This window comes from Sus scrofa, chromosome 6 (assembly GCF_000003025.6).
Source record: "Sus scrofa isolate TJ Tabasco breed Duroc chromosome 6, Sscrofa11.1, whole genome shotgun sequence".
Taxonomy (NCBI): Eukaryota; Metazoa; Chordata; class Mammalia; order Artiodactyla; family Suidae; genus Sus; species Sus scrofa.
Genome location: NC_010448.4, coordinates 28,082,830 through 28,103,163, shown reverse-complemented (window position 1 = coordinate 28,103,163; position 20,334 = coordinate 28,082,830). Strand labels below are relative to the sequence as shown.

At 58.5% G+C, this 20,334-nt stretch overlaps 2 protein-coding genes across 2 annotated transcripts in view; one reads left to right on the top strand and one right to left on the bottom strand.

The window, feature by feature from the left end:
- The window catches only part of ATP6V0D1 (ATPase H+ transporting V0 subunit d1), a 41,901-nt gene extending 28,917 nt beyond the window's left edge, over window positions 1–12,984 (top strand). The window contains exons 3-8 of the mRNA XM_003126946.4: window positions 6,819–6,997; window positions 8,370–8,449; window positions 11,697–11,774; window positions 11,907–12,083; window positions 12,192–12,269; window positions 12,366–12,984. Of these exons, the coding sequence (XP_003126994.1) occupies window positions 6,819–6,997; window positions 8,370–8,449; window positions 11,697–11,774; window positions 11,907–12,083; window positions 12,192–12,269; window positions 12,366–12,527 (754 nt within the window). The 3' untranslated portion in view covers window positions 12,528–12,984. The remainder of the gene's footprint in view (window positions 1–6,818; window positions 6,998–8,369; window positions 8,450–11,696; window positions 11,775–11,906; window positions 12,084–12,191; window positions 12,270–12,365) is intronic.
- HSD11B2 (hydroxysteroid 11-beta dehydrogenase 2) lies at window positions 13,908–19,077 on the bottom strand. The gene is made up of 5 exons (NM_213913.1): window positions 18,748–19,077; window positions 15,173–15,385; window positions 14,872–15,057; window positions 14,627–14,764; window positions 13,908–14,426 (listed from the first exon to the last, which is right to left on the bottom strand). Exons 1-5 carry the CDS (start codon window positions 19,010–19,012, stop codon window positions 14,026–14,028), a joined length of 1,203 nt encoding a protein of 400 aa, NP_999078.1. The 5' UTR covers window positions 19,013–19,077; the 3' UTR covers window positions 13,908–14,025.

The window sequence follows — 20,334 nt, the reverse complement described above, 5'->3', positions numbered from 1 at the left end:
GGAGGCCAACCCCATGCCAATGTTGGGAGGGCAGAGGTCATCCATCCTGCTGCCTGCTTGGCCACCTGCCTATGCAGCCAGCCTGTGGCTTGTCTTGGTGCCCCCTCAGAGGCTTGGTCGCAGCTTGCCAGGCATGAAACTGGAGAGGGCTCTGAGCGTGACTGAGGCCACACAGCTGCCAGCTCTTTGCTGGAGGTTGGCTGCAAACACCAAGCCTGCTTAAAGCAGCCAGGCACTGTCCTGTGGCGGGCTGTCACTTCCCCGCCCTTTCCATTCATGGGTGATTGGGGCTCATGATCCTCTCATCCCCTCACTCCTGCTTTTTCTCAGGAAGAGCTCAGCAACCAAATGTCAGCCTGTCTGAGCCTGTGGCTACTCATTCTATGACCTCGTCATCTCCAGTGACCCGCTCCTCTGCTCTCCACTTCAGCCACCCCCATCGATGGCTGCCCAAGACCATGTCACCACCTGGAACTGCTCCACCCCTGAAACTGCTGAGTCAGGCACCTCTCTCTCCCACAGTCTTCAGGCCCTGCAGCCTGAAGGTCCCTTGTGGGACGGGGGTTCTGGACTCAGCAGGACTCTGGACCTTGCTTTCTCCCCTGCTGCCCCTTCTGTCTTCATTTTCCTCCCTCCCCAGCTGAGGTTCCCTGGTCCATCATTCGAGCACTCTTCTGCCAACATCTGTAGCTCTCTTGGCCGCCCATCTCATGGTCCCGCCTGGCTGGCAGCTCCCCAGCCCTGGAGGAAGCCCAGCAGTCTCCAGCCTGGAGGCACCCTCCCCCACCTCTGCTGGTGGAGCAGAGCTGGGGAAGCCAGTGTTGGGTGGATTTTCCCTGCTGCCAGACCTGCACGCTTACTGGTTCAGCTGGCCTGGCCTGGCCCTGCCCAGCTGGCCGCTTGCTCTTCCTAACTCAGCCCCCCACAGCTCCCCACCCAGTGTGGGGAGACCACCTACCCATCTTAAACTCCATCTGTCACCTGTCCCCAGCTTGCTCTCTGGGTAGAAGGCCCACCCCTTCCTCTCCAGAGACTATAGAAGCCAATCTGCCTCCCAGCACTGTGTCTGTACCCCCAAGCCTGTCCCTATGGCAGAGGTACCCTCCTCTTATCTTGGGTCTGTCTCCTAGTGTCCCTTCCCTCACTCTTTGGACTCTGAGTGGCCACTCAGTCTGCACCCCTGCCTACGCCGCCCCTTCCCTTGCAGATTCTTCCCAACAACATCTAAACACGCTTAGATCTCTCACAACATTAAAAACCCATCTTCTGCAGCCTGGACTTTTACATTCAGTCTCTGTTCTCTCACCTCCTCATCCTGAGCCTTCAGTCAGCTGCCAGCCATCTCAACACTCCACCATGAGGCCCCAGCTAAGGTCACGGCCGACTTTCTTATGGCTCATGTGGCCAAGTTCCCCAGCCTAATTAGGAGCCACACCCCTCTCACCTCTTTCCAGCAGTCTGCTTCCTCTCATGGTGTCTCCAATTTTTAACTCCTGCCTCCTTGGCTGCTCCTCCACCTCCGCCTCTTCCTCCTCCTCCCTGGGTCATCCCAGGAGTAAAGAGCATCACAGAAGGGGGTGGAGTCTTCCACAGGGGCCTCTCCAGGGGACCTCCCCATGCTGGGGACCCACAGCTGGCTTCCCTGAGGCGGTGGCTCTTTGGCTGAGGGGCAGAGCATTTGAGAGAAGCATTAGGGGAAGGCTGAGGGAACCATATGTGCCCTGAGCAGCTGGAGCATGGAGCTCCTGGCTCTGCGACCCTCTGAGAAGGAGGCAGATAGCTTAGAGATGTCCAGAGGAATGTTACCAGTGAGGAGAGTGCTGTCCCCCAGGTGGTGGACACGTCAGCTAGATACCCCTTCCTGGCTGGCCCAGCTGGGGTGGCGGTCGGGACCACTGCAGAGGTTACCTTAGCTCCAGCCTTCAGAGTCTCTTCGTTGCCTTTGGAAGTGCCCCAGGGTGACTGGAACAGGTTTCTGCAGGAGGCAGTGAGCTCCTTGTCACTGAAGGTGTGCAAGCAGAAGCCAGTCAAGGCTCCTTTGCCCTCCATGGGGAAAGACAGTGTCCAGTGGTTCTGTAGATCCTGGCCAATCTTGAGGCAATGCCCATGACCAGCTCTGGGCCAGGCCCAGTGCCAGGAGGGAGGGAGTTGTATGGAGGCAATGGGATGGGTAAGATAACTTCTGGGGGGTGGGGGTTGGAGACCAGCTGCCACAGATGGAATCAGGGGTCACAGGAGGCTTCAGCATTGAAAGGACTCCAGGGCCACAGGGGGTTAGAGAGGCCACTCAGAGAGTGGGTGGCCAGAGTGGAGGCAGCTTCCTGGTGTGCCACAGACAGGGCATGAGTGAGAGGTTCCCCTGAAGTAGACTCTCATCAGTCATGTGGTTTTGAGATGACTCAGCTCAATTTCATAAAAATAACATGTAATATGTCACTGCACCAAGGATGCCTTCCAGGCCCAGCCATTTACTTTTCTCTGACTTGGGATAGAGCCTGTATTAGGGTTTCTTGGCTTTGGAGGGGATTTTTGGGTGGGTGGCGGGTGCATACACCTCCGGCATGTGCAAGTTCCTGGGCCAGGGATCCAATCTGCCACAGCAGCGACCCCAGCCACTGCAGTGAGAATGCTGGATTCTTAACCTGCTGAGCCACAAGGGAACTCTTGGAGAGGACCTTGATCTTGACCTTTCCATAAGAGAGTAGGCCCTGGAGGGGAAACTGGGAGAGTTTCTTGTGGGAGAAGTGAGTTTGGTCTCTGAGGATTCTCAAGTGGGTCCCAAAAGCCTTTGTCCTTATATGAGTGAGCCTCTCTGGGGGTCCATCCCCAGTGTGGCGCACCTGCCTGCAGCCCAGGTACCCACTGGCACAGCCTGAGCATGGTGATCTGTGCCATCTGGGGGTGGTGAGGTCTCATATTCTTCTATGCCAGGGGCCTTAGTGCCACCTGTCTGGAATTGGTAGCTCAAAGAAACTTTGTCCCAGGACAGTGGCCTCAAGTGCCCAAGGGGCCTGTCAGCACATCTGCCACTCTCCCCAGGTCACATTGCCCAAACCTTGGGCTCTGCTGGGTCACGGAAGGCGTCAGATATCCTTAGGCCTCCCTATCTTGGCTGCCCAGGCTTCACTGTCCATAACCACTATTTTGGAGTTGATGGCAGGGTCTCTGTAGGTTGGGGCTGTAGGCCTGCTGTGGTTTCTGGTTCCTGCCCTGAGGGAGAGCCAGCACTGCCACTGTTCTCCTGAGTCTGAGGGGAAAGCACACAGAAGCTCTTTGACACCCAGGAGGTTCGGATCTAGTGGGAGGAGCCACCTGGACCTTGGGAGAAGGGCAGAATTTTAGTTAGGAGAAGGTCAGGGTCTCACTAGCTCCTATGTGGGCTATATCTCAGACATCCTGATTTCAGAGGGGAAACTAAGGCATGACAGGTGACGTGCTGGGGCTGTAACTTGATAACTGTGTTCACTTTCCACCCAGGCAGGGCTCTATAGGACCCAGATGTGCCTGAGTGCAGGTCTGGTTACTGGCAGTCTCTGCTGGGAGCTGTAGCTGGGCGGATGGCCAGGGTGCGAAGTCATCATGGCCTCCTAACCAGTACCAGGCCCAGACCCCCCATGGCCAAGATGATGACGATTTGGGAGGGAGCCATGATGCTCCAGCAGGTGGCACCAAAGGGCACAGTAGAGGAACAGGGCTTGGCTAGGGGCTCTGAAGACTTCTTAGAGAAAGTGCCTTTGTAAAGTCTATCCCAAGACTTCTGTGGGCCCAAACTGAGTCTTGAAAGCACCGAGTGAGGGCAGGCCTCTGGGCAGAGGAATACAGACTCCCACTCCCACCTCAAGAGAGCCTTTTTGGCCTGGCAGGCAGACGCCTGTCCACTCCCCAGCTGTCTTCTTCTGGAGGGAGATGCTGACCAGCTGGAACCTCATACTCTCCTGTTAAGGCCAAATGAGGGGAGGACTGGCGGAGTGGCTTTCTGGGGGCAGGGAGGCAGCTGCTGAAGCCAGCAAGGAGGAGGATTTCCCTGCTTGCTGAAGGCTTTCACCCTGGGGGTAAAGCAGACAGCTGGGCCAGCATCATCCCAGCTTCCTTTCATCCCAGGAAAGGAGATCCTGACTTACATTGGGAAGGAGAGAGAAACAGGGGCTGCTGCCATAGCAACCTTATAGTTGACCCAAGGGAATGAAGCTGCTGGCCCTGGTGCAGGGTCATCCAAGGCTGGCCTAGCCTGGGTTAAAAGGGGGCCTTGGAAAGGGCTGGGGGGCTTTAACAGGCTTAGCAGTTCCCTTGGTTCCCAGCCAGAACTTCTAGCAGGAGATTCTGGGGGTAGCCAGGGGTGCTCCCACCAGCCCCCACATCTGCTCTGAGGGCTGAAAAGTGAACCACAGCTGGCCTGTTCTACATCACTAGAGGGACAGCAGCAAAGGCAGATGGTGGAGTCTTCCCACAGGGCTCTCCTCCAAGCTGGGTCAGGACGCTGACAAGCGTCAAGGCCTCCCTTGGGCCCTGACCCCAGTCCCATCCCCAACATTAACGAATACCTTGTGGTGCAAGGAGTGGGGGAGTTTAGAGAAAGGAGACTGACTTGTGGAGATTCCTCTGAGAAGACACCCCTCGAGGGGGGTGTAGAATCAGGGCATAGGGCCTGGACATGAGTGGATGCGCATGGACGCTGGCCAAAGGGACAGACTGCTTCTTGGCCTTATGCTGTGACAGGGTCTAGGGCCTGAGTCTCTGTGCCTTATATCCTCTAAGAGCGGGGCTGGTGATGCTAGTGGTTATGGGATCAGTGGAATAGTACAGCTCGAAGAGGTACAGTGTTTTCTTCCTTCCTGCCCAAAGTCTTGTGAGAGCATGAAAGGGCATCTTCGGGTTTGGGGTGGTGTCTGCGGCTGACCCAGGGAACATGATGGTAGAGTGGGGCTGGATGAGGCACAGGTGGAGTGCTGCAGGAGGTGACATATAGCAGGTCCAGGGGTACATAAGATTCTGGAGGCACTGGGGACAAGAGGGATGTGCTGTCCAGAGTAGAGACGACGCAGGCTGGGGCTGGAGACCAAGCCACAAAGCTCTGGCGAGCTCTCTCTGAGGTCCCTCCACTCTGCCAGCCCTGTCAGGTCAGGGGCAAAAGGCTGGCCCTTTGGGCCCCTTGGCTTGTGGCTGCAAACGGGCCCTGCTTGAGGCCCTCAGTTTGAGAAGACCGGCCTGTCTCTTCTCGGCACACATCCTGGAACTGACCCAGCTGGATTGGGGGCGGAGAGAGGGCAGCTGCCTGGCACCAAGCCCAGGAGAGCAGAGGTCATAGCAGGGCGCTAGGGGAGTAGGGGGTGGGTGGTGGAGGTCAGGCCAGGACAGGAGCTGTGGCTTCTTCCTCCTGTCGCCTCCCTGGCAGGCTCCATAGGAGCTCCCCCAATAGCCAGCTCTCTAGCTGAGGGGCAGGCCACCACCCCCTTCCCTTTCTTTCCTTGGTATAGGAGGCCACTTCTCACCTTGGCCAGCCTTGGCATTGGGTGCTCAAGATACTGTCAGAGCACAGGGACCTAGCTGTTGGCCCACCCATGAGCTAGGCTGGGGCCTGCGCTCAGTGCCCAGTTCAGGGCGGCAGCCTCCAGCCCAGCTCTCACCGTTCAGTGGGAGCCCCACTCTAGCCTTGAAGCTGCCCCGGCCCCCCAGGCCTCATCCAGCTGCCTTATGCCCTGAGTTCACCATTGGTGACAAGGAATGTTGTGGCTACTACAGCTGACTGGGGCCTGGGGCCCTCTTGGCTCCTCTCCATCCTCACATAGGTGACCACACAGAACTCTCGGCCGCAGCCCCCCTATGACTGTCTTAATGCCTACAGGCAGAGCTTTCCCCTTGCCAAGTCTACACTGGGCAGCCCCCCCGCCCCAGCTCCATAGCCCCCTCTGCTGCCCATGCCCTGTCCAGAGTTGGCCTTCTGTGCTGGAGGGGACTGGCCTGAGCCCAGCCTCCTGTCCAGGTCTGTGGGTCTCCTTCAAGCCATCCTGGGTGGATACCTGGCCCTGGCCTCAAGCCCTAAAGGAGGAGGCAGTGCCCTTTCTTTGGAGTGGGCTGCATAGGGCAGCTATATGCCTGCTCGTCTCCAGAGGGGCCTTCCTAGGGCCTTACCCTAGAGGCGCCCTCGCACTGCCTCCTTCATGGTTTTTTCTAGAGAAGCTTCTCCCCACCCTACTCCTCAGGCTTTCCTCCTCTTGCCATCTCCCACCTCCCCCGCTGTCCCCACGCCGCAGCCAGAGTGACTGTGGTACTCCTTGCTTCTGTCCTGCTCATGGATTCCTGGGCTCAAAATGAACTCAGGACCCTCAGCCAGGCCCAGAGGATCCGCCTCAAGGCTGCAGCCTGCTGGCAGCACCGGCCCAGTTCCCTTCCCTCTGCCAACCCTGACTGTGCTCAGTTCCTTGAATGCATCTGCCACTCAGCGAATGCCTCCAGGTCTCTGCACACCCTGTTCCCTCTTCCCAGAACACGCTTTCATCTCCCAGTTCTTTCATCCCCCAGGCCGGCCCGTGCCCTGCTCTTCTGTGTGTGTGTGCCCATGCTTCTCATGTCCTGCCAGGACGCTCGCTGCTCACAACCATGGGGTAGTTACTGCCTACTTCCTGATAGCACAGTTCACGAGGCATGAATTCTTTCCTGCTCCCCTGCCCCCCAGAGGGGGCCGAGTCTGTCCCGTGCTCCTGGTGCTAGAGGAGGGGGCGCTCCTGTTGAGGGGCAGGTGGCCTGTGCAGGCTGGGGGTGGGGGCACGGTGCTGTGCCAGGACCTCAGGGGCCGCCCTGCTGTCATGTGCCTCCTGCAGTTACAGCTACATGATTGACAACGTAATCCTGCTCATCACGGGCACTCTGCACCAGCGCTCTATCGCCGAGCTCGTGCCCAAGTGCCACCCACTAGGCAGCTTTGAGCAGATGGAGGCCGTGAACATCGCGCAGACACCCGCTGAGCTCTACAATGCCATTCTGGTGGACACGCCCCTGGGTGAGCTACCCTGGCGGAGGAGGGAGGAAGCCGGACTGGCATCAGGATCAGTGCCTCTGCGTGGGGTTTGTGGACCCCCAGGGGGGCGGCCCTGAGCCAGGAAGCAAGACCTGCCCTCCGCTGCTTCCTTTTCTCCTCCCTTCCATTTCAGTGCCCATTCTCCCCTCCTCACCCTGCCTTCTGCTCCCCTCCTGCTGCTTTTGCTGGGCCAGGCAGACTTGGACCTGACTTGGACCAACCGTGTGAAACTGACTGATTTCTCAGAAGGCAGAGGAGGGCTGAGCTCGTGGAGAGTGGAGAGAGGGGCCCGGGTCCCTTGGAGTCTTGGGAGCTCTGACAGAGCATGGCCCTGAGCTGGCCTGGAGCAGCTGCCTGCCCATGAGGCAGAGGAGGGAAGCAAAGAGCTTCACTTGCCTCCGCTGAGCAGGTCCCAGAAGCCAAGTCAGGCAGTGTCTGGCAGGATGCAGAGCTCATGTCAGAGGCCAAGGAAGGAAGGGGAATTGGGAGCTTCCTGCAGCACCCCATCTAGGCAGCACTGGCTCCTGCCTGCCTTGGAGGGAGACTGGGAAGAAGGCGCTTCTGTCACCAGCTAGTGCCCTCATAGCTGGAGTCCTAGTCCCCAGGACACCACCTCCAGGAAGCCACCAGGGTTTCAGCTGAGCCCTAAGCTATACTTCGTTCTAAACAAAAAGGCCTGAGGCCTGCCTACTGGCCTTAGTTGCTATACTTTCATAACTCCGAGCTAGTTCTGGGCTGATTGTGGCTTCTTTAGGTTCTCCATCTTTAAAAAAGAAACAGACCAGTGAGTCTTGGGGGCCCCTGGGGATGGAGAGGCTCTATCCTGCTTTGGCTTCTAATTCCCGCCCTGTAGTGGCCCCCTAGGTCACCAGCCCATGCTCACTCAGCTGTCGTACTCATTCCTCGTGCTAAGGGGAAGGATGGTTTTCCAAGTGTGGGCCCCAGGCCCTCCTGGGAGGTGCAGAGAAGTGGGCGTCAGGCCCTGAATCCACAGCTGCCCCTTGAGAAGGGAGGATGTCACAGCCTCTTATGCAAGGCTTTCTTTGGCATGATCTGAGCTTGGGTCTGCCCCAGAGGCGATTAGATCATGTTATGGCTGGCTGCCTCCTTTATAAATCAACTTTAGGAGCAAGAAGGCAGGAGAAGCTCAGGTCAGTGCACATGGCCCGGAGTATTGCTTCTGCCACTTCTAAGGTAATAGTCCAGGCCAGGTGGCGGGCCCCCCACTTCCTAGCCAGCTGGGCCGTGTGGCAGGGATCCTCTGAGCCCTGCAAGGACAGTGGAACATCAGCAGGATTCTTGCCGAGACTCAGTCCACTTGCCCACCCCTCACACCCACATCTTCCTTCCCCAGCGGCTTTTTTCCAGGACTGCATCTCAGAGCAGGACCTGGATGAGATGAACATCGAGATCATCCGCAACACGCTCTACAAGGTAGGGCCCCTCGCCCAGCAGGGGTGAATGGTGGGTGGGGCCGCGGGCGGGGTGGGCTGGTGATTTATATGGGGCACTGGGACGGGACACAGTTGCACCAGGCTCCTATCCCGGGGGCTCATCCACTCACTTTCTGGCTCTTGTGACTGGCGCAAGACTGCATGAAACAGGTTCTCTATCCGTCTGGCCCAGATAAGATCAACAGGAGGGGCTGGTGCTCCGTAGCTTGGCCTGTCAGAGTGGGCACCTGATGGCCACTCCCCCTGCATCCGGGAGGGTTACGGGCCATCACCCAGACCATAGCTCTCAGGCTTACCCCACCTGGACTGTCACTAGCAAGGACAGGTCCCTGAGCAGAGGCTCCATGTGCTCAGTTACGGTGGCAGGAGGGACCCAGCCAGGCGTAGCCAGGTCCCTGTACCCCTCTTAGGTTTCTGGATCTAGAGCCAGTGCCATATCCCACCATCTTGACCCTCACCTACCTTCTGCTTTCCACCAGGCTGTGGCAGAAACTGGTGATCCCTGGAAATAGAGTGGGCTTGGGATTCCTGGGGCACCACTGTTCTGGCCCAAAGAGCTTAGGAGCAGGGCTGGAAACCAAGCAAGGGGGCTGGCCAGGAACCAGTGAGGGATATGTGGGGCAGACTGGGCTCTGGCCCTGGTGAGGACCTCTGATGCCAGGACCTCTGATGGGTCAGCAGGGGGCAAGCCCTGAGGGGGCCCGAAGATAGCACTGGCCAATAGCCCTGCTGCCCTAACCCTGAGAGCATCTGTCTCTTGGATCTTTATAGTGAGGCTCCTCTCCTGCCCTTGTTGGACTCAGTGGCCAAACAGTGGCAGCCTGAGCCCAGGCCCTCTAGCCTCCCTGCAGGGGTCTGGGCCAGGGTGCAGGGAGGGTCTGGTGGTAGGTGAAGGGCCTACCTGGAGCTGGTAGTAGTGTTGGCAGAGGGACAGCACATGCAGGAGCCAGTGTAGACACGAGCCAGGTGGCAAGCAGGTTGCTGCAGAAGTGCAGGTTCCAGATGGACAGTGGGACACAGGTCTGGGGGGAAAAAGGCAGGTACAGAATCCAGTCACCCAGGGTCTTGAATGCTGGGCCAGATGTTCAAATTGTATCCTATGGGCAGAGTCAGCCAGTGAAGGTTTCCAGCAGGACAGGATGTCATTAGAATGTGAAGGACAGACTAGAGGGGAGGAGACGAGGTAGAAAGATCACTGACTTCTTTACTCCTCGGGGCTGCGAGGAGTTGGGTAGGCGTCATTATCCCCGTTTTTAAGATGAGGAAACTGCTAAACAGTGGCAGCACTGGGCATCATACTTGGCTCTGCTTATTTACAAAGCAAGTGCTCTCATCCACCTGCTAAGAGGGAGAGCAAGAGGGAGGTGGGGGGACGGGGGGAGGTGCTGGGGGGCAGGCGGCAAGGGCCGCATGCATGTGCTCTCGCTCACTCTCTCTTTCTCCCCCCTTCCCCAGTGCTCCTGCCTGCCCTGCTGGCCTGTTGCCGGGTTCCCTGCCCTGAGGGAGGGTGAGGGGTGCGGCTGTCCCCCCAGCCTCACCCACACCCTCACCGGGCCTGACTGGTTCTAGCTGGAGTCACTGGCGAGAGCTGCCCAGGCACCAGCTTGTAAACACCAATCCATTGCTGTCGGCTCCATGCCAGGACCGCCTGTCAGGCGCTGTCCCAGCCCAGTGGCCACAGATGGGAGATTAGGCGACCCTGGTGGTGGGTGGGAACTCTAGGCAGCTGGTGCAGCAGTCATGGGCTGGCAGACTCCAGGGGACAGGGTGGGGGTGGGAAGGTGACCTTGGTACCGGGGCCTTGGGGTCTTGCCAGCTTCGTCAGCTACTCAGCCTCTAGAAGAGAGGCTGGGACTATTCCACCAGCCTCCGCCACCCTGGGGTCAGCCTCTCCAGGGCTCCGTCTAGCTGAGCAGAGGCTAGTGGCTTCTCCTACAGATAGGAACTGCAGGCCCCACTGGGGCTGTCCTGGAGATTTGGACATAGCCAGCTTAGCTGGCCACATGGAAGGATATGGCTGGGGACCGTCCCACAGGGACTAAACAGTATCACCAAACCATGGTAGGATTAGCAGCTGTTTCTGCCACCCAAGGCCTCTGACTCCTGGGGATCCATGGTGCTGGGATCCACTCTCCCCTTCCAGGCTTCTTATTTCCTGACCTGTTCTAGGCTTTTGCTTCCTGAGCCCAGCTTGCCCAGTGTTGCTGTCCAGGCTGAACCTGGCCTCATGGCCTCATCCCTCTTCCTCTCTTGGGGCAGGAACCTGTGGCCCACATCAGTGGATGGGGGATGGCACATTCTCTGAGCCTTGGAGGGCAGTACGGAAAGCTTGCCCTGTCTCCCAGCCGTCATGGCCAGCCTGGAAGAATGGTCTCTAGCTTGTGGCGCTAGAGTCCCTGTGGCCATGCCATCAGGTGGGACCCAGGAGGATCTGAGTAGAGGGAGCTCCTTGGGGACCACGAGACCATCCCCTCTTCCTTGACATAGAGAGATCCAGAGAAGGAAGCCTGGGTCTAGCTGGTTTCAGGAGTGAGTCCTAGAAGGGACCTGAGGCCTGGATTGACCTGGCTTCTCATGCCCAGCAGATCCAATTTGCCTGAGCAGGAAGTGCTTGTTCCCGCCAGCAGCCCACTGTCCAGCCATTGCACTGCAAGGCTGACGTCCACACAGGCAATAACCATCCCTCAGCAGAAACTAGGCTGACAGTTTGGTTCCTGCTCTGTGATGCCTGGGAACTGCCTGGGGGATGGGAAGAGGAGAAGGTGTTCTTGCAGGTGGGGTGCTGAGAGGGGCCAAGGCACCCAGTCCACACCATCTCCGTGAATGCTCAGGAGTAACCATCCTTCGCTTGTCCGTCGACACATGGTTGTCAGAGGCTGAGGAGGGGAGATTTGGGGGGTAAGGCAGGCAGAGCAGCAGGCACAGAGCCTGGCCCTGTGTGGGATGAGGATGCGAGGGGCACCGCACCATGAAACAGCCAGAATTTGCTCTGGTCCTCCTGGGGTGGGGGATAGATCATAGCTGCTTAGCTGATTAACAGTTGGAAATCTGTGGGTTTCAGGGGCTCTGACATGGGGGCTGCCCTGGCCAATCCTTGGGTGTGCTGTCTGGATGCACCATGAAAGGGGCTGGGAGGGAAGGAGGGGACGGTGAGGAGGGGGCCTGGCAGCTCCGCCCCTGCTCCCAGTCCCCCTGCCTGGGCTGAGCAAGCCCCATGCCCTGCACAGGCCTACCTGGAGTCCTTCTACAAGTTCTGCACCCTACTGGGCGGGACCACGGCTGATGCCATGTGCCCCATCTTGGAGGTGAGTGCCTGCCCACCCTTCCCTAGAGCCTGCTGGTCCCCTAGAGCCCTGGCCTGGGAGAAGCCCTGCCAACTGACTGGCTGCTGCCTTCCTCCCCGCCCCTCTCTCCTTGCCTGGGCACTGGCCCCACAGTTTGAAGCAGACCGCCGCGCCTTCATTATCACCATCAACTCCTTCGGCACAGAGCTGTCCAAGGAGGACCGTGCCAAGCTCTTTCCTCACTGTGGACGTCTCTACCCTGAGGGCCTGGCCCAGCTGGCCCGGGCCGACGACTACGAGCAGGTCAAGAATGTGGCTGACTACTACCCGGTGAGTGCTCTGGCTATTGGGCAGCAGGCAGCATGTTGGCACCCATGTCTCCACTCTACACCCAGCAGCACCCTCATGCTTATGCCTCCCCCCACTCCCCTATGCCAGGAGTACAAGCTGCTCTTTGAAGGTGCGGGCAGCAACCCCGGAGACAAGACTCTGGAGGACCGATTCTTTGAGCACGAGGTGAGTGCCAGGCCTGCCTGTCATAGGGAGGAGTTGGTGGCTCAGGCCCAGCTCTGGTCACAGCCACCTGCACAACACTCCTACCTCTGTCCACAGGTGAAACTAAACAAGTTGGCCTTCCTGAACCAGTTCCACTTTGGTGTTTTCTACGCCTTTGTGAAGCTCAAGGAGCAGGAGTGTCGCAACATTGTGTGGATTGCCGAGTGCATTGCTCAGCGCCACCGCGCCAAGATTGACAACTACATCCCCATCTTCTAGCAGCCTGGCCCAAGGTTCCCCGTGTGTGTGTGTGTGTGTGTGTGTGTGTGTGTGCGCGCGCGCGCGCGCGCGTGCTGTGACCAAGCCCACAGCTCACCCACCTGCCACTAGCACATTGTCCTAGTGGCTGTCCAGCTTCCCTCTCTCTGAAACCTCTCTTGGGCCTGAAAAGGGGCTAGGCATCTGCTTGCCCCACCAAGAATGGACCAAGTCCCTCCCTCTAGAGCAAGGAGGCCCTCTTTAGCCCTATGTTTATAGCTGCTGACGTATCTGAGAAGCATGTGGTCACTTTCGTGTCCCTCCCTCATGTACAAACCTCTGGGGGCAGTGTGAGCCTCCTCTCCCCTTGGTGGGTTCCCCCAGAGGCATGGCCCAGGGGCAGCCTACAGTGTGTGTCCTTGGGGAATGGGGGAAATAGCTCTGCCCCTCTAAGACAATAAAAACTGCCCTGTCTGAGCCCAGCTGTCTTCTGTCTCCTTTGGGCCTTAGTCTCTCTCAGGTCCCCAGCTTGCCCAGGCCCCACCCTTGCTGAGTCCACTGCCACCTAAGCCTTCTGCCTCCCTTCCTCAGTTGACAGCTCCAGGCTGGCCTTCTCCCTATGCAGCCAGATTCCTCGGGGTGAGCGAAGTCAGTGGAGAATAGCCCCTTCCTCTGCTGGGGGCTGTCTCTGGAGCTGGGTCCTGACTCTAGAGGGCCCCCAGGCCTCCCTGTTTGCTTCATTGAGCCCCACAACTCCCTAGGCTGGGGTCACTGGTCCCATTTTGCCATGAGGGAACCCAGACCTATGGATACATGATCTGCCCAAGGTCACTGAAGGCGGTTGGGTGTAAACCAGTCTGTGCCCAGAGCTTCAGCCCCCATGCTGAGCCCCAGAGGTTCCCCAGGCAGTTCCTAGGCTGTCACTCAACCACACAGCCTGTCACCTAGGCAGTCGCCCCTCCAAATACAGCATCTCTCCCATTCTAGGAGAAATAAAAATTTGTCTTTATTTAAAAAGTGGCAACCAGGCAAGTAGGTATGCAGCGTCCCTGTGGCTTGTGGAGCTTGGGGTGGATGGTCAGGACCCTCATTCTTGAGCCAGTCAAGAAACAGTTGGAATTCACCCTTCAAATCACGGCACTGAGGCACTGGTGCCGAGAAAGAATCCTGAGGGGGTCCCCAACCTACCTAGTCACTCCTTAGTTTGTAGAGGCAGTCTGCAGGATCCTGTCAAAGGCTACAGCTAAGTCTTGCACTAAACTCCCCATCCAGCTGGGTTCAACAAGCTGCATGGTGGAGCCTTGTGCCCAGGAGGGTCTGTTTGGGCTCATGAAGCAGTGAAGGCCTGGAGGTTCAGTGGGAAGCTTTCGCCTCACCAGGCCTGGCCTGTGACATCAGCAGTGAGTGGGGTTGGGATCCTTTAGGCCAGGCTCTAGGGCAGACCTGAGGGATAGAATGCCCAGGGGAGGGCCAAGGACATGGGACCTCCTCTGATGGAGGCGCTCTATGTGCGCGCTGCTCATTGAGCGGTGGGGGCAGAGCCCAGGTTTGGGCCTGGATCCTGGGCAGAGGTATGGCTGGGCTGGCCAAGCCTCAGTGCTCTGGGCACATAGGGACTGATGAAGAAGGACTGCAGGAAACGGCGTCGCAGGCCCTCTGGCAGGTAGTAGTGGATGAAGTACATGAGCCCCAGGCCATGGCCAGGGTAATAGCGGTGGCGCGGCTTAGCCGCCAGCAGTGCGTCAGTGATGGCATCTACAACCGGGCTGAGGTCTGGCAGCCCCTGGCTCAGAGAGTGCAGAAATTGCCCATTCAAGTGCTCGATGTAGTCCTCACCATAGGCCTGTAGCAGCTCTTGGGGCAGAGTGGCCAGCAGCTGCCGCTTGCGCTCTTCCCACTGGTCCACGTTTTTCACTGCCTCTGGGGAAGGGGTAGCAAGGTCAGAGAGGGGTCAGTTAGGGAAGCCTAAGCCAGACCCAGGTCTCTAAATTACAACCTGAGACCCGCCCCCAGCCAAAACCACGCCCATTACCTTGCTCCAGGTAAGACCATGCCACCCCATGTTTTCCCTTTCCCCCGCAACCCTACAAGGGCCCCACCCACAAATCCCTGAACCTCACCCGTCCTGAAGCAGGCAGGCTGGATGACGCTGACCTTGACCCCCCAGGGCTGAAGTTCACAGCTGAAAGAGTCCATGAGCAATGCCACAGCCGCTTTGGAGGTCCCGTAGGCAGACAAGCACGGAAATGGCATATCTCCTGGGGATGGATTGGGAATGGAGCAGCTCAGCATGGGCCAGGGGCTCCAGCATCTCTCCCTGCCCTGCAGGGGCACCTTTTCTGCTCCAGTGTGGGCAGGCTCTCACCTGCTGGACTGCTCACAGTCACAATGCGACCGCTCGACCGGCGCAGCAGTGGCAAGAGGGCTTTGGTCATCTCAAGGGTACCAAAAAAATTCACCTCCATGCAGCTGCGGTACGTGGCCACTGGAGACAGCTCTGCATCTGCCACAAGGATGTTGTGGCCTGCATTGTTGACCAGGCCCCACAGACCTGAGGGTGTGAAGCCAGGAGGGAAGCTGTGGATCAGCCCAGCAGCAAACCTCCAATCCCTGCCCCCTCACACCTGCCCAGCCATGTCCTTTCCTGGCAAGCTGAGCCTACTGACCTGTGCTGGCAGTGTGGACCTTGGTGAACTCCAGCACGCGGCTAATGTCTGCTGGCTTGGTCAGGTCCATCTGCAGCAACTTCAGACGAGGGGAACAGCAAGCACGCAGCTCTTGGGCACCAGGGCTATCCAACTCCAACACGGTGGCCAGCACTGTGAAGCCCATGGCATCCAGCTTCTTGGCAGTCGCTTTGCCAAAACCGGAGTCACAGCCTGGCCAAGGAAGACAGCCAGTGAATCCCACTATGGCCCAGTCCAACCTGAGACAGGCCCAGGGTCACCATGGTCTGGATGGGATCCAGGCCTCTGACACCCAACCTTCCAGCAGTCAGCAGCCCTCCCTTCTTTCCTAGACCTGTTTCTGGCAGGCTGTGCCCCTCTGGCTGAGCACCTGAGTACCGGTCCTTTCACAACTGTCATCTCCCTCACTCCCCATAGTTATCCCATCAAACATGGCTTATTATCCCCACTTTACAGATGAGAAAACTGAGACCTACTAATTGCAAAGTTGCTTTCCAAAGACACTCAGCCAGCATAGAGTAAGGTCAGGACAACTGCTGCACGTCAGCCTGAGATCCAGTCTCACCCCTGATGTCCTTCTGCCTCCTTGAAATCAGGCCTCAGCTCGCATGTGCAGTGTTACTGTACAGCCTCCTGTCTGCCCTTGCCCAGGCTTCTTCCTCTAAGCTGGATACCGATGCAGCCCCACCTTTTAGTCCCATCTTGCCCCCTTGAATCCATTCCCTATCTAAGCATCCAGAGGCATCCTTCAAAAACTGCAATATCTCTCTGCTGCTGAAAAACCTTTCCAAACCTTCCCACAGCCCTTAGGATGCAGCCTCTTTTCCCATCATCCAGGCCCTGTACAACCTGAGCCCCACCTTCCTTTCCAGTCTCAACACTCTCTACTGTTCCAGGCTCTAGGCAAACTGGAGGGCCATCCCCCCCTCACCCCTGACCACTGCCCCTGGGATTCCAATCAGTGGCAATGCTAGGGCATTCTTTGAGCCCCGGACCATTTGCCCCCATGACAAGGATAGGATGGATGAAGGACAAGAAAGGTTTGCATTAGAACCTCTTCCCACACCACCAGGTGTCACCTGAGGTCAGTTACCACTCTTGGAGGCTTGATCTCCTGTCTTAGGCTGTGTACATGAACCACCAGGCAGAGCCAGAGTAGGGGGTCTGATAAACCCCTGCTTCCTCCATTGTTCCCATTCCAATTCGGCTCCATGGGCAGCCAACAAAAGGAGGTGGGGGACCCGTGAAGGAGAAGGATCTCAGGAGCCTGCCCCATTGTGGTCATGCTGAGCAGAAGGTGCAGAGTGCTTCTGCACGACCAGCTTCCCCCATCTCAGCCCTGTCCCCCTCTGCTAAGGCAGAGAACAAAGCTGGGCAGGGAGCTCCAAGTTGGGCTTGGTGTGGCTGGGGAACCCATCAGCCAGACCCAGATGAGGGGTGCTTCCTGGGCAAGTCAGGCAGAGGGAGGGGAGTGAGTGAGTGTGTGTGTGTCTACTTGCCTAAGTTCCCTCCAAGGGCAAACAGGCCTCACTGGGAAACTGAGGCCTCTCAGCACCTCAGCTCTGTGATCCCAACACAGTCACCCATGCCTTGCACACCCTCTCGATCACCTGCACATACTCAGGTACCTGTACATACCTCCAACCTACCTGCAGTGAGCCGTGAACAACAATGGGCTCCCTCCCATGACACCCCTGCTGCCCATCGATGCACTGATGTGCACAAAAGGCACCTAGCCCTCAAACCAAACCCTGATCCAGGGCTGAGCCTTGGCCAGTGGTTCTCAGGCGCGTTCTCAGAGAAGGGTGGGTGGCAGCTCTGACTGCCTCAAGATAGCATTCCGTTCCTATCACATGAGGCAAGGCCTGATCACCTACTTGTCTTGCAGTCAGGTGGTAAGAGAGGAAGCCCCAGAGTTTGGGGGCACTGGGAAGCTTGAGGGCCTACTCCTGATGTTTAGCTGGGGTGGGCTGGGCAGCCTTCTTCCTCTCTTCCAGCATGGGCCTTTGCAGCCAGAACTGGGGGAAGCCCAAGTCACAAAAGGCATCCGTCCTCTCACCTCACTCTCAGGCTCAAGGACCAGAGATGTAACAGCAGCAGAACAAAGGCCTGAGGTGAGATCCCAGGACAGACTGCCCTGGGTCACAAGTATCTGCAGATGGCCTGAGCCCTGTTGTGGCAACTCATTATTAATTAGAAGGCAGGAGGTGAGCTGCCCTGTCCCTGGTTCATGCCAGGAGGCCTGTCATCTTTCCTTCTCAAACCCCTGAAATTAGGATCCTTTGAAACATCACACCATCCTGTACTTGGAACTCTCTCATTTGGCCTGAGCACTGCTCTATCTCCACTGTCTTTACTGAAACCCAAACCCTCATTCCACCTTCACCTTGGCTTCTCACAGCCCCTTCCAAGGAAATAATCTCCTATCCCACCACATCTCAGCAGCCAGACTGGTTTCTGATGGCCCCCTACCCAGGCCATGCTCATTCTTGTCTCAAGCCTCTGTCCTATGCCCCATGTCTGATACAAAACACCTTCCACACTCCACCTATCTCCACCCATCCTCTGAGGCCCAGCTCAAGGATGGCCTCCTCTGGGAAGTTCTCCTAGCTCTATCTGATCATGCAGGGCCCCCTGCTGGACTGAGGTCTCTGAGAAGCCAGTCAGACCAGTGGCTGCCCCCAGCCCAGAGCGCCCATCCAGAGCCATGGAGTTTAGGGGTGAGATTAGGCTGTCCCTCCCCCATACAGTGGAGCCAGTGCCTCCTGGCCCTTCCCTCACCATTTCTGCCTAGGCCTTAGCTCCTCCTTCCCTCCTTCTGGTGATAGATCTATTCCTTGTTCCACACAAAAGGAGCTGAGCCAGGCAACCAGAGGCACCTGAGTCCAGCTCTCTAGGACCTCACTTCCTTCCTGGGCATAGAGGACCAGGAGGAACGGTGGTGAGGCTCTGGCTGCAGAATCTGGACAACTACTTCAGCAATTTGGGTGTGGGTGTGGGTGGTGGTATCTGGGAGGCAGCTGAATGCCCAGCTGTCCCTCATGATGACCTCACACTTTTCTGGACTTGGAGGAGCCCAGCCATTTGGGGGGAGGGGGTCACAACCCTCTAAGCCTTTATTCCTCTGACCCCAGGGAAGAGGAAATGGGACCACCCACGTGGAGATTTTAGGCAGAGTTCAAGGGGTGACCATGCTCCGAAGTCCCTCAGAGCAGTATCCCCTGTCCCAAGACCTCTCTCTTGAAGAGGGGCATAGCATAAACCCAGGAGATTTCTTCTTTCTCAGCCACCGGTTTCCTCTGCGCACCTGCCGACTCCCTGCCTCATTTTCCCTCCAACACTCCCCAGAGCCGCAGGTGGTTAACCTGGACTTGGGAAGGTGACCTGCGCTTCGGACTTGGCTGGCTCTCTGCACTCAGGGGAGGGGGATGCTCCCATTACTGCGCTGGGGGTCCTGCCTTGCCTTGGCATCCCACGGGGAGCCCTCTGGGTGTCCAGTCCCGCCCTCCAACCTGGAGTTCCCGCGCTCCACGCTCCGCGCCCCGCGCACTCACCGGTGATGAGCACCGCGCGAGTCGCCACCGGCAGGCGTTGCGGCCGCGCCAAGCGGGACAACGCGATCCAACCCGCGGCAGCCAGCACGACAAGTGCGGCCAGCGGGGGCAGCAGGCGCTGGCACAGCCAGTCGAGCGCGGCCAGAAGCGCCAGCGCCGCCAGCAGCGGGCGGCCCAGACGCAGGTCTGCGCGCAGCAGCTGCAGCAGCGCACGGGCCGCCACGAGCAGCCAGGCGCCGCCCGACGGCCAGGGCCAGCTCTCCATGGCGTCTGGGCCGGTTTGGGTCAGGGCGGGGCAGGGGCCGGGCTGGAAAGCAGGGACTGGGACGAGGGGCCGGGATGAGGGGTGCGGGGTGCAGCAGAACACGATCCAGGGGCGAAAAGGATACTGGCTTTCTCAGATCGCCCTCGGGCAGAGCTTATAAAGAGCCCCAGGGGCGGGGGACAGGGCGGAGCGGAGGCGGGAAGGGGCGGGGCTTTCCTTTACTTCTTTGCCCGCAACCCTCGTCCGGCAGGTGCCCCCACCTCTAGCCCCCGCCCTCTGCCCCGCCCATGCGGCCAGATCCTCTTTCGAAGAAGCCGGAACCGAGTCCTAAAGTTACTGCTCTAGGAGCAGCAGCCTCCTCGCTGGCCGCGATGGGGAGATGTCCGGTCGGTTTAGCCCTGGTGCCCTGCATCCGCTTACTCCAGTACCCTTAAACACGCGCCCTGGGGCGCTGAGCCTCGGCTCCCAGGTGAGCACATCCACAGCTTGCACTTGCTCGGGACACCTAGGGACACTCACAACCTCCATTCAAGCTCCCCACACTGACAGCACCGCCGAGGCCGCCAAGCCTGGCGAAACACCGCGGGGAACCAGCTCGCCCTCACCTGGCAGCCACCGCCAAAGCCGGCACACGCGCTGTACTCCCACGCCTTTCGCAGCCCCAAGTCCCTAGCACAAGCATCCTGACCTGGGCTCACACCTAATCTGCCTGCAGCTACCAAGCGGTTTGGGGCAAGGGACTCAGGGGAGCAGTATGACCTTCTGGTTCTCGGGAGTCTCTGCCCCACTTTTCCCCTTCCTCTCACTTTTCAGCCCCAGGGATGCAGCAACCCCATCTCCTCCTGCCACACAAGTGTATATGTGCAGGTGTGGGTGTGTGAAGGGGGGTGTGTCTGAGGATACATCTAGGCCTTCCATTAACTCCAGCCCACTCTCTAGCCCCAGAGACTCCAAAGCCTGGCCATTGAGGACACCTGGGAAGTCACTAAGGGCAGCCTCTAGGACAGGGTTATCCCTGCCTGCCCCATAATTCCCCAGGGTGTAAGTGAGTGTGGGTGCATTTCCCTGCCTGTGTGTATGAAGGTCTGTGTTTGTGTGTGGCCCAGTGGCCCCCCACTCTGCCCACCCCCATGTCTGGCATGCTGTGCTTGGCATCCACGCCAGGTGCTGCAAGCACTAGGAACTGGTGCCAGTATCACTGCCAGGCCGTATGCTGAGGTCAGCAGGTGCAGCCCATGGCACAGGGGATCTCTGCTTCTTGTGCACCCTTGCCGAGCACCTCACCCATGCCCACATTAGGTCCTGAGAGGCCACGGACCTTC